A 13,849-nucleotide genomic window follows, 5' to 3' on the forward strand; every position below is an offset into this window, starting at 1 on the left:
TTGTAAATGGGAACCCATCTCATGAGCAGATTTTGAAAACTGAAGAGGTGTATAGTGTGCCCTCAAACTATAAGCAAATGTTGAAAAATACAGAGAAATGAGACAGACAGCAAAGTCTGGATCATGATAGCTTATAGGTTAGGAATGATCCAAAATGTTTTTCTTGTGTGTTTTTTTTAAAATCCTACCCCAAGGATATTGTTTCCATTGATTTTTAGAAAGACTAGAAGGGAGAGAGGAGGGAGAGGAGGAGGGAGAAAGAGAGAGAGAGATGATTGGCTGCCTCCTGCATACATCCTGATTGGGAACAGGGATTGAACCTGCAACCCAGACGCATGACCTTGACCAGGAACTGCAGACTGATACTCTAATCACTTAGCGACACTGGTCAGGGCCAAAGTGTTTTTCTTAATGAAGACCTGTGGAACCTGACTGGCTCCCATTTACCTGCTTTTCACTTTTGAGAAAATTTGACCTTGACTTCCATCCAAGGTTGCAGTCTTGCCCTATCCCTAATGGTCAATTGTTCAGCTGGATAAACTAAGACTTCCTAGCAATGAGCCTTTCTAGCACCATGGGACCACATTTCCAACCAAAAGGTTGGTCATCAATGAATCATCCCGTTTGATTTATGACCCAAAGGAGGAGGTGTGGATGAAAACGGGGCCACATACTAAATCTGACAAGCTCAGAGGAGGCCTGCATAGTATGATTTGCAAAATCAGAGACCTAAAGTAACCACACAGGATGGCCTGAAATTACAACTTTCTAACTAGAAGTGAGTCATGGTGGGTAATTATGTTTTAGGTATTTTTTCCTGACAAAGCTGAATCTTTATATTAACTGAACATCTCTATTGTCTTTTTGCATTCGTGATAACTTACTTTTGGAGTATCAGGAAAAGTTTTTCTTTTTTTTCTAGACCCTCACTGCACCAGAGGAGAAGCCACAGCACCCCTCATTGTTATCGTCATCATGTTAATTGTTAACTGCTAACTATCATCTATCAACAAGTGTAAAAGAAGTATGTGTCTGTTTTACTTTTTATCCAATCTCAGAGATTTCTCTGCTTTGCTTTCTCCCACCTCCATAATCTATCACAAATGTATTTTATTTAAGCCCTTATGCCTACTGCTTTGATTGTAATGTATAACATACGGTGCAAAACTGCCACTTTACATTGAGATTTTTCTTCCTGGCAATTGTCATCAGTTTGACTCAAATAAACTCATAAAAATCCTCTTTGGGTTTAAATTCCCAGCTTCTTATCAAGATTTGGCCTTTATGGCAACCTGTCATCACTCTGCAACTATCCAGAGGCCTGTCAGGAGTTGCCTCATCAAGACAAAAGACACTCTTATTGCCTGTATCACTCAAAAAATTTCAAGCATTTAAACTGCTCTATTCTAAGAACCAGGAAATATCTTTCTATGACATTAATTGAGGCTTTTTGAGGTGAGATCATTTTCCCAGAGTCACACAGCCTGCAAGTGGACTCAACCATGCCATGTATTTTCTATTGGCACTTGCCATCTATGCTCCACCCGTTCCTATGTTTCCACCTATATCAGAGGGGCTGAAAGGTTAAATACGACCTTTCCCACTTCTAATGATTGAGAATCCAGGTGTGAATTCATTTCAGCCTCTGAGATGCACTTGTGTATAGTTTGGGCTCTGGAAGGGAGGAGGGGCTGTGATTCCTGCTCCTGGTTGGTGGGCTCTGCAGACAGAGCTTTATGTGAAGAAGCAGGTGTTTCTTTAGCTCTGGGTGGGGCTGTGGCAGTGGGACCTTGAAACCGGACTTCCTGTGTCAACTCCCTAAATTCCATTTTTCTGGCCCTTCATTGGTTTTGCAAGCACCTAACTCTCTGTGCTAAAGACCTTTCTGCACAAATGTTAATGCCTGGTTTACTTGTAATAGTCCAAAATTGGAATCAACACAAATGTCCATGAATGGGTGAATAGATAAAAAAATTTGGTGCATCCTACAATGGAACAGACCTGAGAAATTAAAAAGGAAAGAACTATTTCAAGATAATTTTGTTGATTCAAGAAGCCAAAATTCGCCCAAAATTACATGTTATATGGTTCAAATTATGAAAATTACAGAAAATGCAAACGCTCTATAATCACAGAAAGCAGATAAGCGTTTTCTTAACACTAATGGAGGGAGTGGGAGAGGGACAGAGTGAGGAGATTATAAGAGGGCCTGAGGAGGCTTTAAGAGTGAAGAACATGTTCATTTTCTTCATTGTAACAACTTCTCTGGTGCATGCATCTGGCAAAGCTTCATGAATTGTATACTTTCAATATGTTAAGTTTTATTATATGTCAACTAAAACTCAGTAAAGATGTTAAAATTTACATATACACATATGAAATGTGACTTAAAGTGTAAGTTGAATAGAAAATTCAAAACTGTAACATGACTTTTTTCTTGCACATTTTTCAGCTTATCCATTAAAGGGGGGTGAGGTATTCCACGGCCTGCAGCCTCCTCAGATATCTGCCGACCCCACCACAGCAGCACCCACAGCCCAGCAGGGTCCAACCTCACCAGCATTACTAAGGCCACATTCCTTCTCACTCCTCACACTGCCCACACTGGACTTTGAAAGCTCCTCCATCCAGCCAGGCACCTGCCCACCAAAGTCCTGTCCTCTGTAGGCAGCTCTTCCCCACCACCCTCTGCCCAAAGGGTGAATGGCCACTCATGCTTCAGGTCTTAGCCAGGAAGTCACTTTCTCAGAAGTACTCTTCGGGATCCCCAGACAAGCTGAGACTGAAGTACATACAACTCTTTCTTCATGGTCCTTCTCTGGATTATAATTAACTCCTTAGTGCTGTGATTTCTCTGAGAGCCTGTCTTTGTTACAAGGTAATCTCCATGAGCACAGGTCCCACCTATGTCCTGTTCTCTGAGTTCCCAGGGCCCATCCCAGGCCTGACACATCACAGATTCTTGGTAAAGACTCATTAAATGGATGAGGGAAACCACATAATGGAAGTCTGTCACCTGTGTGACACTAGTATTCCTTATAGGCACGAAGGCATTGGTGTCAGCATAGGAGGAGGCCAAAAGTGTCCGGGGATGACCCAGGGATGGGTTTTCCCCCCTCATACAATCAGGGGGGCGGGAGACAGAACCAACTAACAGTGAAGAGTCAGACCTTCCTTCATTCCCACAAAATCACAGCCCTCCCCATTTCCACCTTGTGACTGATGTTTCATATTCCTGGGGCCTGGACAGCAGCCTGTGTTCTTTGTCTTCTCACAGACCCCTGACCTGGCAGACACTCTGGATCTTCCACCCCAGGTAGAGGTACTACCATGGGAAAAGAGAGCTCACACTGACCTCAAAGGATTCAGGGGATGACTCCCAAACCCAAGGTCCCTTGTCTGTGGGACACCTGCCTGTAGTCCCTGAACATCTCACCCACCCATGATGTCCTGGGGATCAAGGGGAACGTTCTCAGCAGGATGGGACAGGAGAATCCAGGATCTGGGGTTGCTTCCATCTCAGAGGTGCTGAGGGTCCCATAAGAGACTTCCTTTCCCTTACAGAGGAGCCCACAGAGTCCCCGTGGTTGACACTCCATATGGAGCCGCTCCAGATCCTGGGCCCTGTGGGGAGGCCTAGAGTAGATGACAGAGAGGGACACAGGGGACTGGATGCAACATCCCAATGCTATGATGGAGACACACAGGGTATTTGGGGGATCAGCCCTCCAGTTTGGCACACTCTACTAAAAGCCTCAGAAGAGACATCACCAGACCCTGTTCTTGAAACCTTTGGGACAGAGAGCTCCTCCTGAAACAGCACATCCACCAGAGGGGACAGTCCTTATGACACTGGACTCATAATACTCTGGCCCCTGGGCCCTCTGAGATGGAAGCAACCCCAGATCTTGTCCTCTTGCTGGGCTCACCCTGCTCTGGGATGGAGTCAGGAGGCAGGAAAACCACAGTGACTGGGCCCCGACTGACTGGCCTTTCAGCTTGAAGGCCAGAGACCTCCTCTACCTAGGTGTCAGGATCATCTCCTACCCTCTGGTCAGCATCCCTGATGCAGCACCTGACATTGGCTGCAGTTCTCCTCCTGCTCTCCAGGGGTGACATTTAGACAAACAGACAACACAGGGAATTCACACATGAACCTGGCTTTGCCTAAGGAGCTGGAGAAGGAGCCTGATTTCCATCCCTTGCTCCCACAGGTGCTTTTGGACCCCACCCTTGTGCCTGCTCCATCCCACCTGCCACTTCTAGGGCCTGTGAACAAAAAGGGGGGCTGTAAAATAAGCCTCAAAAGCCCAGCGGGTCACATGGCAGGCCTGACAAGCTCAGTGACGCACAGTGTGGTCTGATCACAAATGCCTAACTGGGCAGGTGATGGCAGGTAGTCATGTCACAGGCCCACAGCTTCCTTAGCAAATGTCAGACTTTACATTAAGTGAGCCCTTTCCCTGTTCTTATGCTTCTGGGATAACATACCTTTGACACATCAGAGTAGTTTTTTTTTTTGCAAGATGATTTGAAGGCACAGACTCTGGAACCAGCATATGAGACAACATACTTCTTATGCTACCTGGTTCCTTGCATAACCTCTCTATGTGCTGTAAATATTAATGATCCTGGACCCACCAAAGTGAAGAAGAAAAAAAAAGTAAGTATTTCTCCATTTTTCCTTTTATCAATTCTAGAGATTTCTTCGCCTCCTAATGGATTTCACGCAACTTTTTCCATTTTCTTTTTTTATTATAATGTATAAAATAAGTTGCACAACTGCCATTCTCAGGATTTGAGATCTTGTTCCAGGCATATGACGTTAGCTTGGTTCAAATAAACTCATAAAAATCTTCACAGGTGCCGAAACCGGTTTGGCTCAGTGGATAGAGCGTCGGCCTGCGGACTGATGGGTCCCGGGTTCGATTCCGGTCAAGGGCATGTACCTTGGTTGCGGGCACATCCCCAGTGGGAGGTGTGCAGGAGGCAGCTGATCGATGTCTCTCTCTCATCGATGTTTCTAGCTCTCTATCCCTCTCCCTTCCTCTCTGTAAAAAATCAATAAAAAATATATATATATTAAAAAAAAATCTTCACAGGTTGGGAAGTTTCTTACTTTATCAGGGCCTAAGAACACCTGCTTTCTCAGTGCTCTTTTTGCTGCTCCCCACGCCATGCCTGGCACCACCCATGAACAAGGTGGGGTAAGGAAAGGAAACTCCCCCAGGCAGGGGACAGACACCACCCCTCAAAGGTCAGGGAGCACAAGGACAGGCTCAGCCAACAGAGGGAGAGTCTCCCAGAAACTAGCCCCTGAATACCAGGGAGCTCACAGCAACCTGGCCTCCCACCACAGCCCTCTCTCCCTAGAGCACACAGAACACCTTCCCCTTCACACACAGGAACTGCAGGTCCTTCTGAGACTCCTGGTCCTGAGACCCTTCCTGGGTCTCTGTCCCTGGAAGCAAAGGCCAGGCTGGTGACAACCTGAGATACAGGGAGGGACCACTCAGCTGTCACCACCCAGCTTGACCCCTTCTCACCCCCCTGAGTCACCTCTGTGGCCTTCCTGCTGGGAGGAAATCCAACCTTCCCAGCCCATTTGAGAACACGGGGAAGACCCGGTGCCCAGCTGGGTGTCTGTGTCATAAACAGAAATAATCCCCAGGTTTGGGGCCTGTGGGGCTCCCTGTGCAGACCCAAGGCCAAGACACAGCACAGGCCAATGCTTGGTCATCCTCTCAGGGGGTACGTACCCCCATCAGACTTGCTGTTGCAAGTGGGCTCCACAGGCCAGTAAGACCCACCTTCCCTGAGAGATTGTCAGATGCAGAGTCTCTGGTCCACTGCACACCTGCTGAGTCAGAATCCGCATTTTAACAGGATCCGGAGACCCTCCCTGCACCCAGGAGATGGGGAGAAGCTGCCCATCACCACATCACCAGATCACATTCTGTTTGGGCATCCACATTAGCGGGACAGCTGCTGAAGCAGCTGTGGGCAAACTACGGCCCGCGTGCCGGATCTGGCTGTTCTATCCGGTTCTCTTGCTCTCCCCTCCGCTCCTTTACTTTGAATTTATATTAGTTCACACAAACATTCCATCCATGCTTTTGTTCCAGCCCTCCGGTCCAGTTTAAGAACCCATTGTGGCCCTTGAGTCAAAAAGTTTGCCCACCCCTGGGTCACCTGGGCATCACAGTCTTTAAAAAGTTCCACAGGTGATCTGATGCACAGTAGCAGTGACATCCCTGTGACAAAAGTTCCTGAGGTGGCCCCAGAGCTCCTGCTAGAAGGGAAAAGTCAAATGTGAAAGAGAGAGGTCTGTGGGGGAGGCTACTGTGCACCTGACTTGGAGCCATGGTGAATGCCCTCGACCTGGGTGCCCCAGGCTGGTGCTTTTCCAAACAGAGCATGTGAGTGTGTGTGTGTTCAGATACCTCAGCAGTTCCAAAGGAACCAAAATATAGAGGGATGGTAAACTGGAAGGAGGGGAAAAGGGTGGCACAAATGAGGGGAGGAGGAGGTGGGTCCTTGGCAGAAACTCCGCCCTGGTCCATGTGACCAGGTAAGTGATATTGCACCAGGAGGAGGCCCAGTGCACAGTGAAGAGGGACAGCAGATCCCATCAGTTTGTACAGCGGTGCCTTTGAGCTTTCCTGGAATCCAAGCTCTTCTCACAGAGGGAGGAACAGTGCAAGCAGCAGACTCCATGGAGTCACTCTCAGCCCCTATCCGCAGAGGACCTGTCCCCTGGCAGGGGCTCCTGCTGGCTGGTAAGGAAGGAAGGAACAATCCCTGGGGGTGGACTGAAGGAGGAAAGATGGGGACTTGCTGGGGTCTCCTGTGGAGGACAGTGCTGTGAGAGTGGAGGAGATCGCTCGGTGTGGACCTGAGGGGAGAGGACAGGAGAGCAGAGTAGGATGGGTAAGGGAGATGGGTAACAGGTAACAGGGAAATCTCATGATCTGGAAGTCGAGTGGGGCAGGAAATTTCAATTGCTGTTGCTTCTTAAGTTATTCATCACTGAGTATTGAATTTTGAAAACTGACCATAATAATAACAATTTATGTCAGGTGGCACCAGAAAAAACTTAACCAGGGGTGCTAAACACTGTCCTTACCACCAGCCTCAGGAGAAATACACGCCAGGCGGTGCAGGACTCTGGCTGGTGAGCACTCACTCACCCACATTCATTCACCCACAGGTATTTGCAGCCTGTTGCAGGCACTGAGGATGCAAGATCTGACAAGCCCCTGTCCCCATGGAGCTCACGTTCTATGGGTAGAGAGAGATAAGAAAATATCTACATGTGATGTCAGGCACCCACAAGTGTTAAAAAAGAACAGAGCAGAGACAGATCAGAACGTGATTAACAGAAAGTCTTTAGGGAAGTGTTCCATGAAGGTGCCTCCCATGGACACCCCTAAGTGTCAGCAGGGGTCTGAGGGCAGTGAGTGGGTGAGTCAAACAGACACCTGGAAAAGAGACTGCGAAACAGAAAAAATAACAGGTTCACAGTTGCTGAAGTATTGGTGGTCATGCTGTTGAGCTTGACCACCAGGAGACACACACACACACACAAACAACAAGGCTGAGAGATGATGAGACCTGTTCCAAATCCAGGGCCTCATCTCTCCATCCCAATATAGAGCTCCAAATATTTATCAATTTCTCTCTTCCCTCCTAGTTTCACTCTTAAATTTCTGGAGCCTGCCCACCACTGCCCAACTCGCTATTGTGTCAACCTATTCTGCCGAAGGAAAGAATGTGATTCTACGCATCCGCAACAAGCCTCCTAATCTTATAGGCTACAAGTGGTACAGGGGGGAAGGGGCAAACTCCATTTGTAATATTGCAAGTCTTGCAGTGAACTATGGACTTCTTTATAGCCCAGGGACTGCATACACCGGTCGAGAAAAAATAAACTCGGATGGATCCTTGCATATAAGGAAGGTCACTATGAATGACACAGGAATCTACACCGTAGTAGTCTTCCTTGAAGACTCAATAAAAGAAATAGGATTTGGACGGCTCGATGTATACCGTGAGTGATTGCTCTCTGACCTCTGGGTGTTGGGTGGGTGAACTTCACTTCACACACAGGACTGACAGCACTGGACCCTGCTCCATCCCCCTCTGCCTCACATTCCAAGTTGGGTTTGGGCATTTAGTGCAGGACACACACAGTGGAAACAAACTTTCTAAGGTCAGAGTCCATTCCTGGATTCCAGCCCTGCAGACATTCACCACAGAGACAAGGGCCAGTCTGATGGAACAGACTCAGCAGAGGGAAACCAGTCTCAGTCTAGGTCCCTGGGCCCCTCCCCATGACCATGATCCTGAGAAAGACCCTGCAGGGCTGGGCCAGGGCCCATCATGAGGAGCTTCCTGCAATCCTCATAAAGAAGCTCAGCTTCTGCAGACCCTCTAGACCCCTGCCCAACGGGGATCCTGTGTCAGGTTGCAGTTAACCTCCTGGGAAGGGCTGAGTGGGTGCAATGGTTTCCGGGTGTCTGAGTCACAAGGCTTTTGAGTGCTCACCAGCCAGAGCTCAGCCCCATGAGCCACAACTGCATAGGGGTGGTCCTTCACCTGAGACTGTGTATGGATAACACAGATGGACAAGGTGACCAGACCATTTGTGAACTACACTGAAAAATTTAGGAGTCCAGGGAAAGGCCAGAATCACAGGGAACAAAAAGGAGAAAAGATGCTCCTGGCAGCTCCTCGTCCACCAGGGATCAGCCCAGGAGACTCTCTCTTGGAGTTGATCAATAACAGATGCCCCTCATTTGAGCAGCTCTCCTGTCCCAATGTTTAGTCAGATACTGTTTATTGTTAATACACTGTTAATATTTTATTGTTAATACACTGACACCCTGGCAGTCAAATGTTCATCGTACTTCATTGAGAGGAAACCGAGGCACAGGGGGATAGAGTCACTAAAGCAGGGCCACCCAGACCATGAGAGTCACTCAAGGTCTGTCTACAGCCATCATCCCATCCTCTCCTCCATCCCAGAGGGATCCCTAAAGCAAACATTGGTTTAGATCTTCCCTTAGGCATCCCCAGCTCAGAGAGAGAGAGAAATCTTGGTCTGGGAAATAACACCAAATGGAGAATTAATTTGTTTGTACTCTAGAACCAAATTAACTGCAGTAATCATCAGTCAGTGCTGGGGACACCCAGACCTTCCCCTCAGGTGGCTGATCCACCCCTCCCTACACTGAGTTGAAACCACTGATTTGTTTCCTGATGTGTTGGTGTCACTCCCACTGGATATAAAGGAAAGGACTTTGCCTGCTCACTCCTCATTTTACACTTGTAACCAGCTAAGGGATCAAGATGTAACACACTTTTTTATGAATTAGGAAGAAATAAATGGTTTCTGAAGGAAAGAATGATCTAAAACCTGTTCAGAGGCTGAAACCTGGATGCAGAGTCCTTGAAACTCTGGCCACATGGGAAAGGCTCCCTGTCACTCCAGGGGTTGAGACCCATGTCTCAGACCCTTTGCTGTGCTCTAGAGAAATAGTCCTTCATGCTATTCCTCTTAGGCCCTGGGGTATTAATAGTAATCTTTGCATATGGGGGAATTTTAAGATATTTCCAAATTTCTATCTCAGAACCACCAAACACAAATGGTCCACAAGGGCCAGAATGTCAGCAATCCATGCTCCCATCTTGCTGTCCATCACCCCTTCTGCATCTGCACAAGCCTCCCCTGCCCTCAGTACAGGGAAGTTGACTGTAATGACCAAGGGCAAAGCATATGGTTCTGCTGCCACAGTCAGCTTCTGTTTGTCCCTGCACTCTTTTCTAGCTCATTCCTTGGGTTCTGCTCTATCATTTATTGGCTCATTGGCTCATGTTAGTCATACTCACCTGGGAAGGCCTGACCCAGCTCTTGGACCCGGGGTCTGAGTAGTCAACTGACCACAGACTTGATCCTGGTCCCCATGTTTTATTTCTGCTCCAGTCTGAGTCTCTAAGATGTCCTGGGATATGGTCCCTCTTAGAAACACACCTCAGCTGGGCAATGAAGGTCTGTGCAGCTAGAAAAAAATTGAAGTCAGCTGGTCAGTGAAGAGGTAGGAGAGGTGTGGGAGGATGGGGGGAGGGGTGTCTCTAACTCTAGGTCCTCTGTTGTTCCACAACCAAATCCTGCTAATCTATTGAATGGTGCCCTTCATTTGTTTGCATGTGGAAATTGCTGTTCAACACTATTTGTTGAAAGACTGTCCTTTCTCCATTGAACAGTCTTGGCTCCTGAGAAAGGCTGTGCTTTATCACAGACATAGAGGATTTAAGTTCTCTGAGGGCTCAGATACCCAGGCATTTGTCTTGTGATACATAGACCTGCCTTATTCTTTTAAGTTGGCTGAGTGGTGAGAGGTGCCAAGTCTGAATGAAGAACCCTTTGAGAACTCAAGTGTCCCACACAGGGCAGTGTTCTCCTGTTACCTGCTCAGTGGAGTTACCCACACCCAATATCACAAGCATCAACTTTGAGAGTTTTGATTTATATTTTTCTAATGATAGTGATGTTTAGCATCTTTTCCTGGGCTTATTGACCATTTGTATATCTTCTCTGGAGAAATGTGTATTCAAGAGGTTTGCCCATTTTAAAATCAGGTTATTTGGTGTTGCTGTTGTTGAGTTGTAAGAGATCTTTATATATTCCAGATATTTGCCCCTCATCCTATTATTGATTTGCAAAGTATTTTATACCATTCCACAGATCACGTTTCAATCTGTTGATTGTGTCCTTGGATGAACAGAAGTTTTCCATTTTGACAAAAATCTAAATTATCTAATATTTTCTGGCCTAATTTTCTAGTGTCATATTCAAGAAATCATTGCCAAACCCAATGTTATACTGCTTACCCCTATGTTTTGTTCTAAGAGTTTTGTAATTTTAGTTCTTACCTTTAGGATTCAATCCATTTTGACTGAATTACTGTGTATGGTATAAGCAATGGTCCCTTTTATTTGTTTGCATGTAAACATTGCTGTTCAACAGCATTTGTTGATAAGGCTGTCCTTTATCCATTGAACAGTCTTGGCTCCTTTATCAAAACCATTTGATTGTGTCTTTTGACAAATAGAAGTCTTTATGCCAGTGTCACACTATTTTGGTTACTTTCCCTTTGTAGTAAGATTTGAAATTAGTAACTGTGAGACCTCCAATGTCAATTCATCCTTTTTAAGGTTGTTGCAAACATTTGGGATCCATTGAAATTCCACATAAATTCTGAGATCGGTTTTTTTATTCTGAAAAATAGTAATTGGGATTTTGATAGGGATTGTTTCAAATATGTAGAGAGTAGGTGGTCTTGGAATCAATGAACATGGATTACTTTCCAGGTATTTGTTTCTTCTTTACTTTCAGGAATGTTTGGTAGTTTTCAGTGTATTCTTCTTCCACCTTATTATGTTTAATCCTAAGTGTTCTAGTCTTTTTGATGCCATTGTAAACGGAATTGTTTTCTTTATTTTATTTGAGGATTGTTCACTTTTGTTTAATAAATGGAAATGATGCTGGGTGTTGATTTTGTCTCTGGCAATTTCATCTTTTTTATTAGTTCTAATAGTTGTTTTAGGTATGTACGTGGTGAAATCTTTAGGGTGTTCTACAATAAGATTACGTTGTCTTTTTAAAAAGCTATTTTCTTATTCCTCTCTAAATTGGATATCTCTTATCTCATCTTCTTGCCTGATATTTCTGACTAGTTGAATTAGGGGAAAAACACATCCTCGTCTTATTCATGCTCTTAGTACTGTTTTCAGAGGTTCTCCGTGTAGTAATGTGTTAGCTGTGGACTTTCATATGTGGCCTTTACCATATTAAGTAATTTCCTCCTATTCCTACAGTTCCTGTCTCTTAAAATTATAACCACTTCTCTTTCCGATTTATTTCACCATTATATGCAAACAGCAGGCCTGGAAATAAAGTCCTGTTCAGACTGAGGAATCCTATAGATGGAACTTCTCCAGGTCCAAGGTCATGAAGACTGGGTTGTGCCATCTTTATTGCCTAATGAGTTATTTAACAGCAGTTAAATGCCCTTTCACTTTCTGTAAAGTCCCCTTGGCCCCAGTAGTGGACAGGACAGAAGTGGTAAGATTGCCTTTCCCAACATACACGGAATTTTTAAGAAAAAAAAATACTTCTGCCGAAACCGGTTTGGCTCTCTGTAAAAAATAATCAATAAAATATATTTTAAAAAAAAATACTTCTAGGAAAGGGTCAATAAAAGCTCATGAGAGGAAAATTCCACCTTATGATGAAGTTATAGGGCATGTAGGCTGCGAATGGGGTTCTCTGTGTTTATACTATAAAGATGTCTATGGGAACAGGTCAGAAGTGTTCTGGGTTCAGAGAGGAGGTGCAGCCCTCTCCCTACACATTGCCACCTGAATAAAGACAATTGTCCTTATGCAGAGATCAGAACCATCTTCTGGTGACCTTACAGAGCTCACAGTGGACTCTCAGTGGCTAAGATGTCTGAGGAGGCAGCATGGCCCAGGGCCCAAGCTCACTTTCAATTAGCCATGCCCTCTGTTTCTCCACAGAGCCAGTGAGAGTGCCCACACTCCTAGCCAGCAACACAACAGTCACGGAGCATAAGGATGCCGTAGTCATGACCTGCTACACAGATGCAGTCTCCACCAAGTGGTACTTCAATGGCATGGATCTGCGGTTGACAGAGCGGATGCAGCTGTCCTGGAACAACAGAATTCTCACCATAGACCCTGTCAGGAAGAAGGATGCTGGGAGTTACCAGTGTGAAGTGTCCAACCCCATCAGTTCTGCTGAAAGTGTACCGGTTGACCTGGATGTAAAATAGTAGTTAGCCTCCTCCCTTCCTCTATGTTATTAAAATGAATAAAATTTTTGAACCCTTAAGTAGATATATTGTGAGGGTGGAAACTCCTTTGAAAACTTGCATTGAGCCAATAAATGCTCAAAAAAAAGAGCTGACGTTGTCATTATTGTTGACTTAAGGTGATATTCTATACCAGATCCCACCTCTGTGTGATCTAAGTTGTACCATCTCCACAGTGGAGGTGAAACCGAGTCTTTCAAGAGAAAGGCAGTGGTTGTGTGATTACCCTGGGTGCACGTGATGAGTTTGCATAAATACAAATTCTGTCCCTTCTCCAAGGGGACATGTAGTAGATGCCCAGCCACTGTTGTTGGCAATGGGAATGAACAGGAGGACACCCATGTGGGTAACAATACTGATCTTTTTTCACCCTGTTTGACTTATTTCAAAAAATTTCTTAAGTCTTTTTGAGTATTCTTATTTGTATGGCTATAGACTTATTTGCATAAACTCAGTAGGATTCTGTCTTCCTTGTTAATAGGGTATAATTGGAAACCTTAGTAATACAACCAAGGCTTGGCTTAAATGTCCTAGTTCAGACTGATGCCCACAGAATTAGAAATGACCTCACCTTTTATGAAGCTAAGTTTGACCTGTGGGGCCTTTTGGAATCTCTTGGAGATGAGGTCATTACCCAAAGCTAGAGGGTGAGGCTTCCTAACCTCAAGAGACTGTTAAAAGTCCCATCTTCGGTTTCATAGAAAAACCTGCATCAGAGCAAACTATGTGGTGAATGTCAGTTCCTCTGCACTTAGGTCACTAATCAGGCCAAATCCAGCAACACCAGCCATGTGGTAGGATGGAGAATACTCTTCATCCTTGGAAATAACCTGTGGTCAAAAGGAAGTTGACTGTAGAGAGCAATGTAATGTCTCCATGGAGAACTCCAGAAGCACAGCTCTCTGGGAGATAAGATCCTGGCTGTGTTCAGGAACTCTCAGCTACTTTGTTTA

At 45.5% G+C, this 13,849-nt stretch overlaps 1 protein-coding gene across 1 annotated transcript; it reads left to right on the top strand.

Moving 5' to 3' along the window:
* Positions 1–6,464: 6,464 nt before the first annotated feature.
* Positions 6,465–12,919, top strand: LOC308236158 (cell adhesion molecule CEACAM21-like). The gene is made up of 3 exons (XM_080645530.1): positions 6,465–6,779; positions 7,694–8,050; positions 12,583–12,919. Exons 1-3 carry the CDS (start codon positions 6,716–6,718, stop codon positions 12,855–12,857), a joined length of 696 nt encoding a protein of 231 aa, XP_080501656.1. The 5' UTR covers positions 6,465–6,715; the 3' UTR covers positions 12,858–12,919.
* Positions 12,920–13,849: the final 930 nt, after the last annotated feature.

Source organism: Plecotus auritus, assembly GCF_963455305.1.
Source record: "Plecotus auritus genome assembly, chromosome: 10".
Lineage (NCBI taxonomy): Eukaryota > Metazoa > Chordata > Mammalia > Chiroptera > Vespertilionidae > Plecotus > Plecotus auritus.

Coding starts and splice junctions, on each gene's coding strand:
- LOC308236158 (XM_080645530.1), top strand. CDS start 6,716: ATGGAGTCACTCTCAGCCCCTATCCGCAGAGGACCTGTCCCCTGGCAG. Junction 6,780..7,693: donor GCAGGGGCTCCTGCTGGCTG/GTAAGGAAGGAA, acceptor CTTCCCTCCTAG/TTTCACTCTTAAATTTCTGG. Junction 8,051..12,582: donor TGGACGGCTCGATGTATACC/GTGAGTGATTGC, acceptor GTTTCTCCACAG/AGCCAGTGAGAGTGCCCACA.